This window comes from Camelus dromedarius, chromosome 15 (genome assembly GCF_036321535.1).
Source record: "Camelus dromedarius isolate mCamDro1 chromosome 15, mCamDro1.pat, whole genome shotgun sequence".
NCBI lineage: Eukaryota > Metazoa > Chordata > Mammalia > Artiodactyla > Camelidae > Camelus > Camelus dromedarius.
Window position 1 is genome coordinate 31,461,863 of NC_087450.1, and position 23,195 is coordinate 31,485,057.

Consider the following 23,195-nt stretch of genomic DNA (forward strand, 5'->3'; position numbering starts at 1 on the left):
AATGAATTGCTGGGGAGACCTTTATAGCTTTTAAGTTGGGTTGGTGAAAAAAATGGGGTTTAGGGGATGGAAGTGGAGTTAAGATACTTGGCCACATCAATATCAAAAGCAGGAGCAATTTCTGTGTATTGTGGTAAGGGAAACGGAAATGCTGGATCTGGAAGACAGCTCATATAGGATGCTAGATTATCAGGACTTAAGACAGCAATTTCCAAGAATCTAAAAATGAAATGGATTTTTCCATTCTTGCCCAAGGTTAGGTAACTGGTACTTGCACTTATCTCAAGAAAATTAATTCAGTGAGTATTCACCCCTATTATGTCCAGAGCATCTTATCAAGTAAAAAGTGAGATGGAGAGGTTGGCAGTGGAAATAAGTCCAAAGACATAAAGCATTTGCCCAAGTGCCCTAGGAAGTTCGTTAGAAAACCGGGTTTCCAAACTGGTGTGCTTGGCACTGCAAAGCAAGATAGTGATGACTCTAGGGCTACACTCTCCCAAAACCTCAGAGGCCGCGTAAAAGCTTATCAGAAAAGGCAAAATTTGGGTATTTCCATAAGACTGGAGCGAAACCCTCATCTTAGGGCTTAGAAACACCTTTAGGGAAGTTAATTCACGACATTTTTAATTGACTTTAGAAAAAATATTGTTTTCCACTTTTCCACTGCAAATTACAAATAATTCAATAAACAGAAACATTCTGGATTAAACTTAAAAGAAGGGAGAAGAAAATAAAAGCAAAGTGGACTAAGAGAAAGGAAAAAAAGAAAAACAGGGAGCCGGGTCAGCCTTTGCAAGCACCTCTAGCCCTACCTCCGCTAGGATCCGGGTAGACGGAGCTCGGCCCCCAGCCCTGGAACGGGGCCCCACCCCAGCGCTCCACGGTATCCTCTCTCTAGCTCCTCCTCCGTTCAGCTCGGCTCCTCCCCGCTACGGCAGCTCCGCACCTTGGCGACGAGTAAGGGAGAAGACAGGCGGGACTTCCGGCGTTTGAAAAACTTCCGGCGGGAACCGGAAGACGTGAGCGTACACACAGAATCCCGGGCCTTCCGACACGCGGGGCGGGAAGGTGAGCTGAGCGTCCGCCTTGGCGGTCTTCCTAGGGGCTCCCGCGAGCCCGGCGTCCGGGCTCCGGTGTTTTCGGGGCCATTTAAAAAGTTCTGAGTGCTCATTTGGGAAATAACATCCCTTTTTAAAGTGAGAAGTTTCTACATTTTACTGTCTGCTGTCTGCATCTTACGCCCTACCCTCGGAAATCCCCCCCTAGCTGCCGCGTGTCACCTGGCGCGTCTTCTGAGTCAAATTGCAGCATTTAGCACACAGGGACTGACGTGGGAAAGCCCGGGCGAATCTAGATTGTTTTCATACCTCAAATTATCGGAGGCGGGGGAGGAAGCGCCCTTTTCACTACCAGATCATGGCCCAGGCAGAATCAGCTGCATCCTTAGCAGTGTGCCTGGCGTGTAGGAGGCACTGAATAACTGCTGAGGAAAGAGAACTCTCTAGGCAACTTTCCTCGAACCTCCCACACGACAGCATGTCATTAATATAATGTATGTGCAATGGGAAACAAGCCTAGGCTTGGTGTTTGAGGCTCGGGGTTCTAGTACTTCTGCCACCGTAGCCCTTCCCTTTGAGTAAACTGTTTCACCTCACTGGATCTGAGGCTTCATATTCATAAAAGAAAGTAGGACTGTCTGATTTCTGAGCCTCTTTTCCAGCTCTAGTGTTTTGTTTGTATTACTTAGTTAAGGATCTCTGCTGACCTTCCAAGCACTTCTGTCGTTACTCTCGGGGAAACTTTAGGTGCCTTTTAAAAAATTGTTCCCCTCTATGCTTCTTTAAATTATCTAATTGTTGTTTTTCCAATTTTAATGTAATATTTGTGTGCGTGCAAGTTTTTCTACCCCCTTCCCCCGATTTTCACTCTCCCTGGTTTAGTGCCTCCCCCCTTAGTAACATCATAGCAACCTCCAAGTTACTGATTTTGAATATGCTTATGTGCCCACAGAAATAAGAGAGCTTTTTAGGAGGGAAAATATCTAGCCAGTAAGAATAGGAATGTTTTTTTGTACCATTTCTTATTCAAGAAAGCAATGAGTGCCATGTGTGATGTTGCTTTATAGTGATGGAGAGAAAATGTATATTTCTCTGTAGAAACCATTTTTGTATATATTTTTATGTTCATTTAAATAGTTATAAAGCAGCTATTAAGTGCCAGGGTCTGTGTGATACAGAAGTGAGTAAGACAAATGTGGTTTCTTCATGGTGTTTATTTTGCTGCAATAAAGTGAACATGGGGGAAGCAGACAATAAACAAGGATAATTACAGATTATATTATATAGTACTTTATAAAGGAAATAAATAGGGTCCTATAAAAATATTATATCTGAGAAACCCATTTTAGGCCTAAAATGTTGAGATCTAAGAGATGAGAAAAGTTGGGGGCTAAAGCCTCACTGGAGATCACAGAGATTTAACATATATTTTAGAGGAAAAACTTATGTGACACTAATAGACTGGATGTGGGAGATGAAAGAAGATTTGCAAGGTTTTGGCTTAGCAAATGGAACTTTAGAGGATGATGGTTGTGTTCAGCAACTTGATTGTGGAGATGAGTATACATATGTCAAAACTTACCCAATTTTAACCCTTTAAACATGAATGGTTTATTGCATGTCAATTAAAGCTTTATGAAGCTGTTAAAAGTTTTCCCAAGGTTCTGGCTTATAGCAAAGAACCATTTATTTTAGGTGAGTGGTTGTGCCATTTACAAAGATAGGAAGGACTGAGGGAGGAATGGGTTTTAGGATAAGGAATGGTTATCAAGAGTTCCATTGTGGATATGTCAAATTTTGGATAACTATGAAGCATCTAAATAGTTTCATAGGCCAGCAGTTTATTAGGTAAATCTGAATCTCAAAAGTAAGATTTGGGGTGGGGGTATTAGGTTTGTTAGTAAGTGACTGATACAGGTATTTAAAACCATGGAAATGGATGAAATTTTGATTAATCTGGCATTTTATGTTTATGCAGTTCATCATTCCTCAAATAAGTACTACTAAATATCCATCATAAAGGAAAAAATAACGTGATTTCTGTGTTACACATATCTTACCACAGTAAAACAAAAACAGAGAAAGTTAGTGTTTGATGGGGTGGTATTTCAAACTAGGACAGAAAAGGATTATTCAATAAGTGGTATTAAGACAATCAGCTATCTCTCTGGAGGAAAACAGGTGTTTAATTCTTGCCACCACACCATGAACTAAAATACATTCCATATTGACTAATGACTTAAATGTACCAAATAAACTGCAGAGTACTACAAAAAATAAAGAAGACTGTTTTCATAATTTTGAGTGGAGGTGGAGGAATAAAGGCTTTCCTAGGCATGACTCAAAACTCCAAAACCAAGAAGATTAGCAGATTTTACTATGTAAAAATTAAAACCCCAAGTTAGCCATGGGAGCATTTCAGAACCAAACCAATTTACTCTGCAGTATCCTCCAAAAAAAAAAATCACAGTACCTGATACCTTGGAACTAAGGGTAAAGGGAGTAAGGGCTGAGTGTAAGCTGTCTGAGGCAAAGGAATATCTCCGGATACCCTACTCCATGCTATTATCAACTGCCCCAGGGAAGTCTGGAGGTATATTTTTCCCAAGATGGCCCACACTCATCAGGCTTTTGAAACCATCGGAAGGCTATAATTGGCAGCCACATAGGAAGGGAAACCAGTGTTTAGGCTTGTGAATGATTGTCTTTTTTTAGATTGGCCTTTTCTAGCAGCAGAGCTATTGGAGTGTTGTTTTGAATGGCACATCATTTTGTAGATAAAATAAGTGATCAGTCATTCAAGTGATTCAAATCATGCTGATTTCATGTTGTATTTCTCCTTCCAGATGTCATCATTGCCAAGAAGAGCAAAAGTAAAGGTCCAGACTGTGGTATCCAAAGATGAATTCTCTTCTTTCTCTGAGTTGTAAGCACATAAGTTTTATATGAGATGGGAGAATGATGTATATTTTAAGGAGTAATACATTCTGTCACTGACTTTTTTTTTAATTGAAATATAGTTGATGAACAGTGTTGTGTTAGTCTCTGGTGTATAGCAAGGTGATTCAGTTGTACACACACATATGTATAACTAATTTCTTAAGTCATTTGGGTTGAAGAAGGCTGTGTCTTTTTCATTTATTTATGCAACAGATATTTATCAAACTCTTCCTGCTGTGTCCCAGGCTCTGTTGAGGTGTTGGTGATAAATTGTTGAACAAGAAGTTAACCAACTAAAATATGATATAATATTTACACTAGAATATAAGGTCTGTGAGAGCAGGGGAGATTTTCCTGTTGCTTTAGAGCATGGTTTCTCAATTTCAGCACTATTGACGAGATAATTCTTTGCTATGGGGACTGTCCTTTGTATTGTAGGATGTGTAGCAGCTTCCCGGGTCTCTACTCACTAGATGCCAATAGCATCCCTCTCCCATCCCAGTTGTGACAATCAAAAATATCTTTAGACATTACTTAAAATGGAAAACTGCACAGTGACTATGGTGTGACATGACCCAGTAAATTACAGGTAATAAATGATTTCCTATGTCTTGAGTGTATGTGTGTGTGGATTAGTTAGGTGAGAGGAGAATGGAGAGAGACCTGTGATTTATAATGTATCAGGAGTATTTCTGCATTGGTCCCTGGTCAGCTCTCTTGTTTCAGTTCTTAGCAGTATCTGTTCATAGCCTTTGCTCCCATCACTTCGTTTTGTATTAAACACTTCCTACCTAATTCTTTTTTCAAGAAGCGTATGTCTCTTTTTCACCTTTAACATTTGGCCTCATTTTTTCTGGAAATTTTTCTGTCAATTTACTCCTAGATCGTCTGCCTCTGAAGATGACAAGGAGGATAGTGCCTGGGAGCCCCAAAAGAAAGTCCCCAGGAGCCGTAAGCTGCCTGTTTCCAAGGAATCTAAACCAAAGAGGGTGCCACGGGTGAAAAAGAACACCCTACAGATGAGTGATGGCTTGGCAGGCGTGGCTGTTAAGGAGGAGCTGGTAGGTGCTTAATTCGCTGGACAAAAGGAGCACTTCTGGTGCCCTCCTAATTGGAGATGCTGCTTTCCCCTTACACGGAAGTATTTCTTAGCTTTTTGATCCTTTGTATTGGGGTCACAAACCCTTTGAGAATCTGATTATAGTTATGAATCCTCTCTTCCATAGAATGAGTGAAATGTACACATGCCTATCTTCTGAATTTTAAAGTATAGTTCAAGAGAGTACAGCTTAAGAACCTTTGTCATAGTTTCTTCTTGATCCTTCCTGTGATGCTTGGTATATGTATAATTTTTAAAAGAGAAAAAGAGAATTCAAATAGAAAGTCTGTCACTTAAGAGACACTCAGAGCTGGGGAAGTGTTTAGAATCTCTTTTAGAATTGCCACAATTCACACATTTTCTAGCTCAATGAAAGCACGTGGAGCATGTTAGATTTCATTTCATTCATTTGACATCTTCCTCTGGTGTAACCATTACCAAACAAAATAATTGAAAACCCTATTTTGGGTAGAGATAGAATTGGTAACATCCTAATAATTTTAAAGTCTGTTTTTAGCAAACATTGCAGACCAAATTCAACAGTATTCAGTCTCCTCCTCTCCACGTTGCTGTAATTTGCCAACCCACTGGCCACTCCTCTTCTTTCATTGATACGAAGCTTCTGCCATCTTCTGTCATTATTCTCAGTGACTTCCTCCTCCACTTGGATGAACCATCTTGTACCCTGTGTTCCTTGTTCTTTGACCTCCTCACCTCCAGTGACTTTTTCTTCTTTGCCTTCACCACCCCTCTTGTGATCTCAACCTGAATCTTGTCATGACCAGAATCTGTTGCTACCGCTGACATTTCTTTTTCACCCATCTCACTTTTGTACTGTCATCTCACCATTTCCTATTCTTCTAGCCCACTTGTTCAGGTGCCCTTACTGCCACAATTTTGCAGGCTTGTCACGACCTCTCATCAGTAGCTCTCAGCCTGGAGAATTTGAAAAAAAATGCCAGTGCCTAGGCTCCTTTTCCAAACCAGTTAAATCTGGAAAGAATTCTGGGGGTGGGCCTTGGCACCAGTGGTATTATTGTCTTAAAGCTCCTCAGGTGATTTTTTTATACGGCCGGGGTTGAGACCCACTACCTAATCCTTGGACTCTAGTGCTGTCATTATCCATCAGCCCTTTTATTTTCCTGCCTCATCTAGCCTAGATTACACAATCACTTTTTCTTAAATAGTCTCACCATTTTGCCCTTCTTTCCTTCAGTCCTACGTGGCTGATTAAACCCCAGTGCTGGGTGAGCCATAACCTCTCTTGTTTACACTGAGCAGCTGACGTTGCAGGGAACAGTCTCACCAAGGGCCTAATTTGTTTTCATTTAGATTAATAATCTCAGACCTCAAAATTGTGTCAGAAGTACCTGGTGGACTCATTATTTTTCTCCAGCAGGTTTGTTTCTCACTTTTTTCTCATTTCTTAAACTTCCTAAATCCCTTTCTCTTCTCTAACTTAGATGATGGCGTTGCCTTTTATTTATTTGAGAGTATATGAAGTTTCTCATTTTCTCATGACCACGCTATGTATTCTTGCATTCACCTTCTGTCTTGCTGCAATGGTGGCATTCCTTGTACCAAGGACTAGTTCACCACTTGGGCTTAAGATCTCATCCATTCTTGCTCAAGGTCTCTGTTCCTTTAGTCATCTCCTTATTTTTCTTTTTTTTGTCTTGTTATCTTTTCTTCCTCAATTGCTGCAGAGTATAAAAGTTTTCTTTTACATTTAATATTTAAGAAGCCTTCTCTTGACTCCATATCCCTCTCCAGTTATCTTTTGAGCTTACATGGTACAGTACAAGGCAAGGTCAAGGCCAAGGCCTGATGACTAATTTGACTGGTAAAGATACAATGAACCACTTTTTTGACTTAGTTTACAACTTTTAGAGAAAGCAAAAAGAATAGTCAGATTCTTCTTGGAGTCTTGGGTTTACTTATAGGCTTATAAAAACCATTTGGAGTGTTACGGGTGATTGAAAAACCTTTGAAGGTGAAAGAAAATGAACTGTGATTATTCAGTCTGTCAGATTCAGGTTAAATATAAGGAGGAAAAATATTGTCATGGCTTACAAATGAGTATGTCACTGAGGAAGGCAGCAGAATCTTAGAAGCTTTAAGAGATATTTCCATGTTTTTGATCTGTGTTTTGATCTAAACATGTTTAAATTTACTTTTCTAAAAATTTTTGGTCTTTGGACTCCTTTACACTCTTACAACTTATTGAGGACCTCAAGGAACTTTTCTTATGTGGCTTATATCTGTAAATATTTACTATGTTAGAAATTAAAAATGAGAAAATACTGGTCAATATTAAAATAATAATAAACATATTATATGTTAATGTAAATAACAAATAATTTTAAGTAAGAATAAGTATATATTTCCCTAACGGCAACAAAAAAGTTAGTGAGAAGAATAACATTAACATTTTTGCAAATGTCTTTAATGTCTGACTAGAAGATAACTGAAATAAAAAAATCCTAACCTCCACACAGATATGTATTTGGAAAAGGGAGGAATGTTTTAATAGCCTTTTCAGATAATTGTGGATATTATTTGATACTATACCAAAGCTCAGTAAGTGGTAATTTCTAAAAGGTGTGTTTCATTGTGGAATCTGTACCCATACTGTACTATATTAAAATCCATTGATCTGTGTTATTTGAATGGATCTTTTACCCATGCGTGATCTTGTAACATTATGTGTTGGTCGTTTGGAAAATCCTGGTTCATAGGTGTCCCATGAGACAACCACTGCACGTCAGTACACATTGGCCTGCAGCAGAAGGGCTTTATGTATATTTCAGTACAGAATATGAAAAAGATGTGTTTTCAAGGATTGAAATTTTAAAAATGAATAACTTTTCTGCTTCATTCTTAAGTGAGACTGACATTGTTTTATTGCAGGTGTGTGGTGGCAGTGAGGGGAACAGTGATTGTGAGTACAGCTTGGTGCCACTGCCTTGGGTTTTGCTACCATTGCTCTTGCACCATCACTGAAATGTCAGATAGTGCCTCAGCATTATTATGAACGTGGTTATGACCTTGCAGCCCCCCTGAAAGGGTCTCGGTGGTCTATGAACAACACTGAGAAACACTAGATAAATTTTGCCTGAAGACTCCAGAGAAGATACGTTTAAATGTCCAATTTATGATTGTTGGCTTTCCTTTTTCCCTCTTACTTTAAGCCTCCCATTTTTAGCCATTTTACTTTTTCTTTATTTCTTCATCTAATTCTTTATCCTTGTCCTAGGAGGTGGTCCAGGTGTGGTAGCCATGGTAAGGTAATGATGGTGGTATTAGCAGATATTTGATTGCTTACCATTAGCTAGGCAACATGCTCAACACTTACTTGATCTTAATCATCACAACAACCCACTGAGGCAGGTGCTGTAATTGTCTTGATTTTATAGACCAGAAAGCCAAGGCGAGAGATGTTAAGTGACTTGCTTGTGGATCACAGATAGTAAGTAATGGAACTGGGTTTCTAAGTCAGGAGCATGATTTAGTCAGCATTTCAGGAACTGATATATTTCTCTTGGGTGTTTTTACATCAGCCATGCTCCTAAGAGTGATGTATAAAACCACAGTGCTGGTTTAATAATTAATAGTGTGATAAAACTATCAGAAGGAGTTAAACTCTTACGACTAGCACTATCTCTCATCAGAGACTGAAGTAAGTCGAGAATTAAATGATAATCAGAAATTTACTTGATGAGCATGGGCTGAGAACAGGAGAATTAGATACATCTGTTCGTTTGGGTTCATTCAGTGCCTACTGTGGTTGAGGCACTATCCTTGTCACAATGAAAACAAATGTTTTAACTGCATGAATCTAAGGTAGTCTGATGTATCCATCTCACAGGAGGTCTGTCTTACCTTTGGGATCAAATTACTCAGATTCTATTTGCTAAGCTTTCCTCTTCTTTGTTGGTTACTTAGATGCTGATCATATTTGCTTTTACAGTTTTCATTTTTCTGCCCCATTATTGCTGACAACTCTATATATGATTGACATATTCTTTCTTTAGCTATGTCAATTAATTTGATCAGGTTATTATCAACTGTATGGATTTGGGGGACAGTCTGTTTTTATATCTCTGTTCTCCATTGTGTTCCAGCTAAAAATGTAATACTCAGGGGGCTACTTAAGGTATATCATGTCCAGGTTAGGTGGTGATGGGTGGACATTAGGATGGAGAGGTGCTCTTTATTGTAGTTCCCAGTATTTTCAGTAGTCAGTAATCCTGGGAAAAAATCTGATAGGAGAAAAAAATTGAATATTGACTGAAATTTAGTTTGGGAGCAGTTCTTTTCTTCAAGTTTATGCCATCTGCATCTCTTAGGTAACTGAAGACAGGCTAGCTGGTGAAATTGTAAAGTCCAGGGGCAGGATCTGTATCTTATTTACCACTCTAGTGTCAAAATGAGTGCCAGATGTGGTTTCACACCTGAGTGTCACCTGGGGAAGGGCAGGTAGTGTAGAGAGTAGCGCCTGTATACCTACCCGTGTGTATTGCTAGGCAGACTCCTACCAGTACTATCCTGCTGTCCTGCCATGTTTTCTGCTCTCTAGCCATGTGTAACCTGGTAGCAGGTGTAGCCTGTTGAGTTTTATGAGCACGTGAGTGTTACTCTTCTCCTCCTAAAGGGTTGACTTTTGATTGCAAGTTTTAAATCTTGGTTTTTCTGCTATCCTTTACTTATTTTTAAAAATTAAGCCTTTTATTTCTAGATAATTGTAGATTCACATGCAGTTGTAAAAAATAATACAGAGAGATATGTACCCTTTTTCCAATTTCCCCCATGGTAACAACTTGCAAAACTGTAGTTAAATATCATAACCAGGATATTAGTCTTGATAAAGTCCATTGATCTTACTTAGTTTTCTCCAGTTTTATTTGTATTCATTTGTGTGTGTGTGTGTATAGTTCTATGCAGTTTTACCATATTTTTAGGTATGTATATCCACCACACAGAACACAGTTCTATCACCACAAGGATCACTAGTATTGCCCTTTTATAGCCAAACCCACCTTCCTCCCAACCCCCACCCCCATCTCTGACCCCCAGTAACCATTAATTTTTTGAGGAATGTTATATAAATATAATCATATAGTATGTAACTTTTTGAAATTGCCTTTTTTCCTCTACTCAACATAATTTCCTTGAGATTCTTCCAAATTATTGTGTGTGTCAATAATTTGTGCTTTTTCATTGCTGAATAATATTTCAGGGCGACTGGTTTTTTTGTTCGTTTGTTTTTTTAATTGGATTTTATTGTGTGAATACAGTTTTTTAATTTGTTTTTAACTAAAGTTTGGACTTATTTCCGTATCAATAAATACATTTTATACCATTATTTATAGTAACTGCATTTTTTTTTAAATTGAGTTATAGAAGGGAAATTGGTTTTTAATCTTCTATTTCTCATGTGTTCTCTTTGTGGTTTGATAGAATAGCTCTGTGGCTATTGCTGATGCTGATTTGGAAGACAGAAAAAATAAATTGGATACCATGCAGACTCTGAAAACAGCAAAGACGAAACGGAAGAATTCAGCTCAGTCACCTTCAGCTCGGAGGACCAAAAAGCTGAAAGTTGATGAAGAAACCAGCAAAGCCAGCAGCTTAGAGAGCGGGAGTAACAGCACAGAGACACCGTCCACAAGTGCTATGTGGGAAGGGGAGTGCAAGAAGGAGGAGAACGAAGATGACTTTCCATGCAGTCAGTCTCCTTTGAAGAAAGTGAAGACAGAAGTGTGTCCTCAGGGGCAGCCTGTCAGGTTTCCGGCAAATGCCGACAATATTAAGGAAGAGGTCGAAATGAACTGGGACATAGTACAGGTATGCGTAGCCTCTTTCTGTCACTTCAGTTAGTTCGATTCCTTTTTTTGTTCACAAGGATGGTGGTGGCACTGGCTAGTGAAGGGCTGGGAGTTTTCAGTTCTCTTTTCACTTTTGTCAGTAGTTCTGGAGGCTTTGGCCACTGATTCCTTTCCTGGGTATGCTGTTTGGTATTCTAGCTTATTGTCATCAGTTCTTCAGCTCAAAGCTGCGACCTCAAGGTGGCTTCCCGCCGTGGTGTTCTAGTGAACATGCACCATATTGACAGATCGTGCCAACAGATTAGGTCCTCATAAGTTCATTGTTAAGTTTTTGCTTTGACCTTGGACTGTATTTCACCATAAAAGCAATGCAAATGATTAGGTGATTGGCTCTTGGTACTTCTATTTAACTCTTAGCGTAATATTATAATATACCATGAACAAAGCCGAGTAATTTCCTAAAATTCTATCCCAATTCCAATCTGAGCTATCATAATTATATCTGTCGCTGCAGGAGAAATTGAATTTCTCCCAGTTTTTTGGCTGGCTTTGGGGATGGTAAAGAAGACCTGAAGAGTGACTCTTAACTAGTGGTTCTCAGCTTTTTGTCTGTTCCAACACACTCTGGGAACATTTTGCAGTCATGGGAGTGCCCCTCAGTGTAGATACAGTAATCTCCCTCCTTATTATCTGTCCTGTGGTGATTCTGAAGTGTACTCCTTCCTCTGCTGTGAATTACTGCTCTAGAGCCCAGTGCCTCTGCTGGACCCTAAAACCACTTCTCAGTCTGGGATTGTGTGAGTGTGTGTCTGTGTTACCTTTTTCTTCAGAGAAACTTTTTTTTTTTTTTAACCCATGCTGTGTTTTCTATTTCCTGTTAGTCAAACATCTCCAGTAATTTTTGCTTGTGATTTTTCTTCTCTGTGGTTCACTAAGGAATAGAATGTTGCTTCATAGCTTTCTTCTCATTTTTGTTCCTGAACTAAACAGTCCAAAGTTTCTTGGAGAGTTAGAATGTAATAAGGCTCCTTTCTATGCTTTCTTTTTCTTTTTTCATTTAAGCCTACAAGGAAATGTTTTTAAAGGGTGGTTCAGGGACAGCCTGCATCAGGTTCACCCTGAAGTGTTTCTTAAAGTGCACACTCCTTGATCCCAGTCCAGACCTAGGGTGGCAGGTGGACATGTCCCACTTCCCTTCTCTTCTCCTTTACTTTAAAAATTTTTTTTTATTGAAGTTTTGCTGATTTACAACATTGTGTTAGTTTCGGGTGTTTAGCAAAGTACAGTTATATATACATACATTTTTTCAGGTTAGTTTCTATTATAGGGTATTACAAGATACTGAATATAGTTCCCTGTTGAGCATCTTTTCATGTACTTGTTGGCCACCTGTATATCTTCTTTGGAGAAATGTCTGTTTAGGACTTCTGCCCAGTTTTTGATTGGGTTGTTTGTTTTTTTTCATTATTGAGTTGTATGAGCTATTTGTATCTTCTCCTTTACTTTTAAGCTTATTTCTGCTATTGGCATGGATCCACCTCTAGTGTTGATAGTGAGCAAGAGGGAGGGAGGAAGGTTTCAAAGACCACTAAGTCTCTTGAACTGTGGTAATAAGTTATTTGAAGTAAAGTCCAGGGCTTATTCTATGAACTTGGCTTCACACCCCTGTCTCCTAATCTGTATAACAGAGAAAGAGATGAAAATGACCCTGCCTTTGCCAGTTGTCTCTTGGTTGCAAGTAATGAAAACCTACTTTTAATTCTTTATTTCTTTGTTGTTTGCCTTACTTTTCTAAAACACAGATAGCTGGGCCCCACCCCAGAGTTTCTGATTTAGTTGATCTCAGGTAGGGCTCAAGAATTTGCATTTCTAACAAGTTCTCTGATGATATTCCTGCTGCTGATTTGGGAACCACGTGTTAGGAACCATTGCTCCAGCCTCCAGGTCTCATTGGCTCGCAGAATGTCAAAGGAGTTTACAAGGGGGTTGACTCAACAGCTGAAATCAAGTAATGAGCAGGTCAGCTTGAGTGGCTTGATACTGAGTATAGGATAAAGTTCAAACTCTTTAGAATTCACCGTCTAGCTCCATCCACTTTTCCATTTCTCACTCACTGCAATACCCATTGTACGTTTTAGCATTGCTAAACATATAGATATAGAAAAAAAATGTGCAGTGGTTTCTCATCAGTGCTAGTCTCTTCCTAGAGTTCCTGCCACCATTTGGCTGCCTGGAGATACCTTCATTCTCTTGTTGCTTTTCTATTCCTGCAAGGGTAGATGTTTCTTCCTCCCAAGTCCTCTCAAAGTAGTTTGTATATGCCTCTGTCACAGTATAGATCACACTATATTTTATGTCTACTTGTCTGTCTGTCTTCTTTCTAGTTTATAAGCTCCTTGCCAAGAGGGACTTGGTTTTTTACATTTTATCACTGACTTGATATGGTTATTGGCATATAATATGAGCTAAAATAAATGTTTGAATAAATTAAGACAGAAGAAATTGGATGATTTGGAGGCTCAAAAGTTGTGACTGCTTATATGTAGTTTTGTTATCCTTAATTTGAAGAATAAATTTGCATAAGCAGCAGCACACAGTCCCTTACGGATTTGATGCTTCTGGATTTGTTAAGACCTCATCCTATCTAGATGCAGGTCTGGAGCCTTAGCTGTCTTGGGCCCCCTTCAGCTAATAGTAGCAGCTAATTTAGGATAGTGGGGGCCCATGGGTTCTAACAATCACCCAGTTCTAAAATAATGAGAATTTTTGTCATTTTCATCTCTTGTGTCCATCTTTCCGAGTCTGGCTTATCTTTCAAGGGCCAGATGAAACGCAAGCAAGCCTTTATTGATTGCACCGGGGAGAGCTTTCTCTCTTCTGAAAACATTATACCACTCATTCCCTGGCATGTTCTGTATTACTTGTACTTATTTACATAACATTTTATCTTCTCTTTTAGATTGTTTATTCCTTGAAGACAGTGAAATTTGGGACCAAGCTTGGGAAGGAGTTTAAAATTATGTGGCAGGCAGCTGGGTATAGCTCAGTGGTAGAGCATATGCTTAGCATGCATGAGGTCTTGGGTTCAATCCCCAGTACCTCCACTTAAAAAATATTAATAAATAAATAAAACTATGCTACAATGGTTGAACTTTTACTAGTAATTAGGTAAGAATCATTAGATCTTATGTTCAAAAGAAGAAAAAGGGAAAAATAAGGGACTTATATATGTATATGTGTTTTAGAAATATAATCAGTAATGCAGAGAGGTTGGGTGGAAAAAAAACTGCTTTGTGGTTCAGATAAAAGAAGATAATAGCAGAAAGGGAGCTTGAGGGGAAAGAACAGACATTTTAGAAGTTCAGTTTGCTTCCTTGATGACAGATTATATGAGCCTGATAGGGAACACACAGTGATACTGAAGACATTGATTAAAATGCTTTTGGTTGCAATGAGAGAAAACCCATTTCAAACTAGCTTAAGCAATAAAGGAGATTTATTGACCAATGTAACAGGGAAGTTTAGTCAGTGCACTACAACAGTCTCTCCACAATCTCTTAGCACTACTGTCCGCAGCTTCAAGATTCTACTTGTACAAACTGTCTTTCTCCGGAGTGAGAAACTACTGGGTCCAGAGTTCTAGCCCAAATTTTGAGCTACAAGCAGACTAGATTAATCTCTCTGGCCACTCCCTGGCTGTTGTTAATTTTAAAACAACTGGTTACTGAACAAAATGCTGTGGAGGTGGGGATGAGATCGAGTGTTCTCCAGCCACAATGCTGCTGCATAATGGGGAGGTATTGTTGGAGGAGATAACCACGATATCCCTGAAGGTTTCTGTGGTAGGAGATGATGTTGACTGGAATAGGAAACAGGAAGAGGTGCAGATTTGAGAGAAAAACACTAATGGGTTTGATTTTATAGGGGTCAGGGATGATATCAAGCAAGAGGAGCATTTCTGAATGGGGGAGCAGCCTCATGAAGGCTTCTGAAGAGGAAAGCTACTGGGCTTGTTGTAGGAACTGAACATTGTTCTGAGAACAGCCCACTGGGGCTGGCTTCTAATAAGGGGAAGCCTGGATAAGATGAGGTTGGAGAGGGAGGCCCATGTTTTTTGGGTCGTGGTAAGGACTTTGGATTCTAAATGCTGTGGTAGATCATTGAAAAGTTTTGACTGGTCAGGTGACATGATTCAGTATATATTTTGAAAAGATAATTCTTGTTGTTTCATGGAGATTGACATAGAAGGGGTTGGAGTGGATGCAAGGAGAATGGTTAAAGGCTATTGCAGTAACCCTGGCTTGAACTAGACTGAGGTGTCGGGAGAAATGAAGAGCAGTCATAGACTAAAGAGATACTTTGCAATTAGAGTTGCTTGATTTTGATGATGAAGTGGATTTAAGAGTTGAAGGAGTCAAAAGAGTTGAAGACTCTTAGATTTCTGTCCTGAATTGTTGTTCTAATGGACTTAATAAGGGGAAAACCAGAAGAGGAATAAGTTTGAGAGGGAGATCCCTTCTGCGAATGCAAAGTTTGTGATGCCTAATAGGTTTTCAAGAGAATATGTCAGGTAGCTGGCTAAATGAGTCGAGCTCATGTGGAAGAGAGCTGGGGCTGAAGATGTGACGTTGGCATTCTCAGCAGAGTTGGTACTAATCCATCAGAATGAGTGATATGATGTAGGCCTCAGGATTTAAGGTGCACAGAGGAGTGGGAGTATCCTTGATAGTCTCTGGAATTCAGCCATTTATTTCATTTGTAGTTTTGAAATTCAGTCTATTTTATGTATTGTCTTGATTTTGTTAAGCAGTTGATCATGATAATTCTTTAATAATTTGGGTTTTTTTCCTTCTATTTCTGACAGATCTTGGGCATCAAGATCAAAATAATAATAAAATAATAAAATAATAAAATAAAATAATAATAAAAGCCTTTCATGCTTTTCGTAAAAAAAAAATCTGCTTAGGTTTTTGTGGACAGGTACTGAAATTGCATTTGATTCTTTCTCTTCTCCAGGCTGACTTCCGTAAGCTCTTCTGCTTGCATGTACATTTTGCTGAAACTTAGACTTGTTTTTTAAAAATAATTGTTTTGAATATGTAGTATATGGGAATGATACAGAATTCCAGAGACACAGAAGAATCTTTCTACCCTAAATGTAAGCCATCCAATTACCTTTCCCCCAAATGAGCCATGTTCCAAGTTCTTGTGATTTATTCCGTATCAGTAAGTTGTGTGGTGTTCTACTTCATGGGCATATCATAATTCCCCATTGTAGACTTAGGTTTTTGCTAATTTCTGCTACACTGGAAAAAGTTGTTCAAAAAATATCACTATAAATAATATCACTTTTTGGAGGTATGAATATATCAAAATAAATTCCCAGGAGTGTAATTGCTGTGCCATAGAGTTTATGTATTATAAATTTTGATAGATATTGTCAAATTGTTCTTCCTACAGAGGTTATACTGTTGTACTTTCTCACTAGGAATAATTGAAAGTGTCTTTTCTCATTGCTTATGCCAACACAATGGTTACCAGCTCCTTGATCTTTGGTGCCAGTTGAGAGATGAAAAATGCATATTTCATTGAGCCCTGTAGAGTTTGGATGTTTCAATTGGATTTAATTGAATTAGTGAAATGACTGTTTCATGATTATCAATTTATACATGTATTTCATATAATTTTTTCTTTTTTTAAACCACAGCAGTTAGTTTCTAAGTGACTGGAGAACATTATTTAATGCTGTATTTTAAACTGTTCATTATAATATAGATGTTTAATGTTCAGTATTTTTAATCATTAAATATCCTTAATTTGCAGGTTTTATCTGAGAGAGCTAGTATTGAACTTTGGGTTTGTGCCAACATTATTCGTCTCTTTAATGATGATAACACAATTCCCTTCATTATACGTTATCGAAAAGAGCTTATCAATAACCTTGATGCTGATTCCTTGAGAGAAGTTCGACAAACCCTAGAGGAGCTACGGTAAGAAACCTGGGAAAGGAAGAGCCTCTTTTAAGTGGAGAGAGAGGAAGTGTGAGCCAATGAGGTGAAACAGTGAGGAAGTGAATGATAGTATATTTCAATAGTTCCAATAGTTTTTCTTAATATATTGTAATCTGGATATAGTTCCCTTCTGACAGAGGAAGCCAGCTCCATTTTACTTATTTAGGGATGTGCAGAGTCCCTCTGCTGGTGTGTTTATGCATAGCTTGGGCATGTAGCCACAAAAGGTGGTTTGCATTATTAAGAGTGTGTGCCTGAGAGTTTGAATGTCATCTTCTCTCACAGAAATGATTTTGCATAATGGAAAAATTAGAACTACCAGCAGGAAACTCAGAAAAATAGATTTTAGCCTAAATCTTCACTAGCTCACATAAAACTGTCCTTTTAATATTATAAAATCTGTAAATGGAGAGTTCTTTGGCAGTATTGAGTTTGGTAGGGAATATGTATATTATCTTTTTCTGTTCTTTTAAAGGACATGGTAATTTAGTATTAGTGGATTGTAAGTTTTGTATGGTTATAGAATGGAAAGCACCCTTTAAGAAAATTATTCCTCTGAACTTACTGTAAAAACTCAGACATAAGTATACAAAGACTGTAAGACTCTAACTGTATTACTCAGTAGAGTTTATTAAAACACTCTTCACATTCATGCATTTATTGCATGTCTCCAATATGTCAGGTCCTGTGTTGTTGATATGTCTGTTCTCCAAAAAGGATATGATTTAAATTGGATATAATCTTACCATGAAGCCATCCTAAAAGCACTACTGGTTAGTATTAGAACAAGCCTAGTAAGCCTCCGTGATTTTGGAGGAACTTGCATCTCATCTCATTCCTACCCCTTTTGCTGAAGTTTTGTTAGTGCCAGGAAGATTAAATTGCTGATATGTGGAGAGTTATATTTTATTGAGAGGCAAAATCAGTTAGCCAACCCAGAAATGACTAGACTAGTTAATCAAGTGGTTTCAGATTCATATCTTCCAGGGCCAGGCTAGTGTAATCAGGTGCAAAGAGATACAAACTGGAGATCAGAAGTCCTGTCTAAGAGGGGCAGCCACTACTCATCTCCAGTATATTATAGCATGCAGGAGCTGTCTACCCAGACTGCTGGATCTTCCTGTTTTTGAAAAACTGGTAATCTGAATTTTTATGTGAAAAAAATTTCTGGGCCAAACAAAACCATCTACAGGCTACGTTGAGAAGTCCAGCAGTTTGCAAATTCTGAAGTAAGCTCTCTGTTTGGCTGAAGGCAGTCTAAGAGTTTTGAAGACTATCTAAGGGTTTTGGGATCTGAAATTGGGGAAAGTATCACAAACAAGCAAGAATAGTTTGCTTAAAAAAAATTAAACGTATTTACCAATTTGGGGTTGGGTGGGGACATTTATGTTAAGATTACTATTACTATTTTCTTTTTCTCTTAAAAAAAAATTTCAGCTGCAACAGAATTCATTCTCTTGTTGTCTATTAATAGAGGAATATATTAAATATTAGTAAAGGAATATTTCTTCAAGTAAATGGTGGCATTGATTGGGACTTAGAAGATCTTTTAATATCATACAGAGATTTCTTTTTGGTAATGAGGTATGGTCTGTATTTCTTCTTAAGCTCAGCTTTTTCTATAACTAGAGCATTGGTTTTCAGTCTGTTAATTGCTACTCATAAGTGAGTAGTGAAACTAATTTAGTAGATTGTTACTACTTTAACAAAAATGAAATAGAGAATAGGAAGTATGAGTGCAGTTTCTGTGGTAAAGGTAAATATTGTTTCATGAAACTGTCATATGTTTATTTAACTATTGAATATGAAATTATATATGTGTATATGTATACTGAGTTGCAAGGTAAAATATATTTCCTCCTGAGGGTCACTATTAAAAAAGTGAATTAAAAAATGATTGTGATTATGGATAGTAGGAAACTTTCTGTATTTTCTCTAAAAATGCCTCTCCTCTCCCTTATATGCAGGCCAGTAGGGCTTGGCCTTTTGTCAAAGTGACCCTGGTAGGCTTCAGCCTCTGAAAATAGTCTTGGGTTGCCAGGAATGTAAAAGACACAGGTGTGGTTAAGGACTGCATATTCTCTCTCTTTAATTTACAATCTTCTGCCTTGGGTTTTTTTGTTTGTTTGTTTGTTTCATAAGTAGATTTAGTTTTCTTTTCCACCAATTATTTTTAATAATTTATATTATCATCTCTCTAACTTTTGCCCATCATTTTAGCAATACCGTTGTAGGCAGAAATTATAAATGTAACAGGTAGTGAAATAGGATGAGAGGTTGTAATAATACATTCTACATTATCAAGGTTTTGGAAATCAAGGAGAGACTGAAATACCGTCTCATCTTGAAGGATACTGTAGACACACAGCAAGTACATAAAACCCATTCTTGGCTGAATTCACCATCAAGGACATTATAGGAACAATGGTGAAACTTAAATGAGGTCTGAGGGTTAGAATGTCACATATCAATATTATATAATGTTACTATATCAATATTAATTGCCTGCTTTTGATGGTTATAGGAAAAGATTCTTGTTTATAGAAAATACACAATAAAATATTTGAGGATGATGGTAACTTACTCTCAAATGGTTCAGAGGGGGAAAAAGTTCTTTTACCTTACTGACAACTTTTCTGTAAGTTTGAGATAGTTTCACAAAGAAAGTTTTAACATATAGGTCTTGTATATTACAAAAAATTTTTATTTTCAGGGCTGTTGCAAAGAAGGCTCATAGTACAATCCAAAAAATTAAGAAGGAAGGGAAGATGTCTGAGTGCTTGTTAAAAGCCTTGCTGAACTGTAAAACTTTTGAAGAACTAGAACATGTGGTAAGGAACCCTTTTTATCTTTTAATGTAAATACCTTCCTGAGTATATTATGATTTGGATCTTTTTATAGTTAAAGAGCTGGAAATAAAAAGCTGAAGTCATCAGCCACCATCATTATTTAATTCAACAAAATGTTCTTTATTCAATAAATATCAAATGCTTTTTTGTGTGAGGCACTAGGATTTACAAAGATGAATAATATATAGTCCTTGTCTTCAAGGAATTCCCAGTCGAGTAGGGGAAAAGGAGAGTAGGTTACAAAAGTGGGAAGCTTAAGGGAGAATGCTGAGCTGGAGACATAGATGTAAGTGTCTTCAGCATGTGGTTGGTATTTGAAATCATGAAAATGGAAGATTGCAGTCAAGAAGAGTTCAGGTCAGCGTAGACCATTGAAGATCACTAACTTCTGAGGCATGAGTAGAGGAAGGGAGAGCCTAAGAAGAAGATAGGATGGAAAAGAACAGAAGTATTGAAAGAATAGAGAAGTATGAAGAGAATCAGGAAATAATGACCCATAGAAGATTAAGGAAGAGAGGTAATGATCAATAGTTAAGAAATTAAATACAGCAGGGAGTTTTGGCAAGGTAAGGACTGAAAAATGCATATTTGGTGATTAGGGGATCATTGTGGATCTTTGTGATACCGGTTTCAGCAAGATGTGTGTAAAGGGAAGCCAGATGGTGGCAGGTTGAGGAGTGAATGTGGACTAAGAAGTAGCAGTATTATGTGTTGTCATCTTTTAGAGGAGCTTGCTTGAGTTGAGGACTTTCAGTCCTGGCAGTTTTTAGACTGACTGAATCCAAACAAATAACTAACTGTAAGCATATAGAAAAGTATAAAGAACAACGTCTTCATACAGCTTGTATTCTCTAGTTAGTAATAATTCATCTCTGAAGGAAGAGGCAAGGGTTGAGAAGAGAATGTTTTTAGAATTTTCACGTCTTCTAATTGTGTCCTAATTTTAACTTTTGCTTTGTAAAATTGAATGATTTGGTATCTTTTCTAACTTTTTTTCCCCCCTAGTCAGCACCATATAAAACTGGGAGCAAAGGCACCAAAGCCCAGAGAGCAAAGCAGTTGGGATTAGAAGGAGCAGCCAGGACACTGCTTGAGAATCCAGGGGAGCTCAATCTGCTCTCTTATATTAGACCCAATGTGAAAGGTACTGGCTTTACTTAGAGAGGTCACTCCTGTTTCTTTCTTTCTTTCTTTTTTTAATTTGAAAACCACTGTTAAGAAAAGTTATTTCCTTAAGTAATGATGATACACAAGAATATCATAGCATATAAAGAATATAATATGCTAATTCTAATAAAACAAATAATTCTAAAAAAAGAATCTCAATACACCTCCTACTTAGGCATTCAGCTTTCCTCTTTTGATGAAGTGCCCATTCTAGTCTTTTGCTCATTATTCTATTGTGTTGTTTCTCTTTTTCCTTATTAACTTATAAGTACTTTTTAGATATCATTTCTTAGCTATATGTGTTACAAATCTTTTCTCCCTGTTTGTAACTTCTCTTTTCACTTTCTTTATGCTGTCTTTTGCTAAATGGGGCGGGGAGGGTCTTAGTTTTACTATGGTTAATTTATTAATCTTTTCAATTTTGTTCATCTTGTCTACTAAGATAATTGGTTTTTTTCTTTTTAAAGAAATCTCTTTACATCTAAGGTTGTAAAGATCCTTTCATACTGTCTTTTAAAACTTTTACTCTATTTCTAAAAATTTATTTAATGATCAAAGTCATATCTACTCTAAAAAGAATAACAACAATTTGGACAGACATGAATTGTAAAGTGAAATCCTACTCCCACACTTCTACTCTCCAGGACCAAAGTGTTTGTCTTAGGAAGTACCTTCCTACACTTTGTGTGTGTGCACAGGAAAGAATGAATGAGAGAGGAAGAGGGTAAGGGAGAGAGAGTTCTAAGAAAAATCCAAGGAAAGTGACAACTAATACATGTCAAGGTTTATTAGTTTTATTGTCAAACTGAGCCTCGAGTGAGAGCTTTTTGAGTAAGAGTGGCTTTTTTCAAGGAGTGCTCCAATAGGACTGAATGGGAAGAGGGATGCTCTGGTGATTCCTCCCGTCACTCAAGTTCCTTTTGCCCTCTGTTCTTTAGACTGGGAAACGTAAGTGTCTGCAGGGGGCAGTCTCTCATAACAAAATCCACAGGATGTACTATAGAGAACCAGCATACCAAAACCTGTATTTGTTTTAAATAATCCAGCAAATGTGAATTTGCAATTAAAAAAATTGAGTATGTATGTCTTAAAAATATGAATATCTACTTGTACATAAATACATCTTAATATCCATTTTGAAAAGGGCAGTAGTAAAAAGAAAAAGCAAATTAGTATTATTTGAATTTAGAATGGGTTGAAATGAGTAAAATTCAAGTTTGTTTAATTTTTTAATGTGTATTTTTAGTTGTATTTTCAAATGATTGCAACTTTAATATTTTAATATTAGCTGAGACTACATAGCCAAGCACTAAGGTTAGCCACGGTGGGAACTCTCTGTGCCCAGTGATTGTATGTTTTATTAGAATTAAATGTTAGAGATTTCAGAATGTTAGGTGCATAATGATTTATGATCTGCTTTTATTTTTCTCTTCTGGTCTGTGTCCTTTCCTTCTACTCTTCACCTCCTCTGGTACAAAGTTTTCCTTGGTTCGCTCACATACTTAGTTCCTACTAAGTAGGTTTCATAACCTTATCTCTTTCAATGGTCGTAATATGGTGATGCTCTTGGACAACCTGATGCTGGGCACTAGGTGTACTTCTGATAATAGGGTAGGTAAGGGCCCAGCACAGTTAGAGTAGTATTAGCACACATGTCAGGACTTTCTGTTTGCTTTTCTCCCTCTTCCTTTCACTCTGATCATAAATGTAGGAAAATTATAATCAATTCCAAACAAACTAGATACTGCTTTTCACTTGGAATGTTTTTCCTTTCTCTCTGTTCCCTCGTTCTTTATACTGCATACATACTCATGATCCCCCTCTGTCCTATTACTGTTTTTCTAAAGAAATATTTTCATCGTTCCCATCACTCATCAAAGAAATATTTAAGGAACCAGATATTTTAGTGTTTTTTTCCCTCATTAGAAGAAACTTTACTTACCACAGACCAACAAGAACTTGGTCTGAATCAAAAAGATATACTGTGCCACAAATAGACTACATCCTAGAAGATCCAGAATGTCCCTACGTTGTGTACAAGGAGGAGTAGCTGTTTGCTCTGCTGTATGAAAAGGGCATGGCCTTAGTACAGAAAAAGTAAAGAGAAATGTTGACCCTTCCATTTTTGTTAGGTTGTGGAAGTTTGAAGGTGTAGTAGCTGTAAAGCTTTCACTTCAGGGCAAGGGATATGACTTTCTGGCTCTCTGGACATTATTTTCTCTTGACTTTACTGAAGTGCTAAA

General features: G+C 37.7%; 1 protein-coding gene across 2 annotated transcripts in view; it reads left to right on the forward strand.

The window, feature by feature from the left end:
- The first annotated feature begins 1,004 nt into the window (after positions 1–1,004).
- The window catches only part of SRBD1 (S1 RNA binding domain 1), a 178,964-nt gene continuing 156,773 nt past the window's right edge, over positions 1,005–23,195 (forward strand). For both annotated transcript variants that reach the window (XM_031466939.2, XM_010997166.3), the window contains exons 1-7: positions 1,005–1,068; positions 3,905–3,984; positions 4,882–5,059; positions 10,558–10,944; positions 16,749–16,915; positions 19,650–19,767; positions 20,791–20,929. In XM_031466939.2, the coding sequence (XP_031322799.1) occupies positions 3,905–3,984; positions 4,882–5,059; positions 10,558–10,944; positions 16,749–16,915; positions 19,650–19,767; positions 20,791–20,929 (1,069 nt within the window). In that variant the 5' untranslated portion in view covers positions 1,005–1,068. The remainder of the gene's footprint in view (positions 1,069–3,904; positions 3,985–4,881; positions 5,060–10,557; positions 10,945–16,748; positions 16,916–19,649; positions 19,768–20,790; positions 20,930–23,195) is intronic.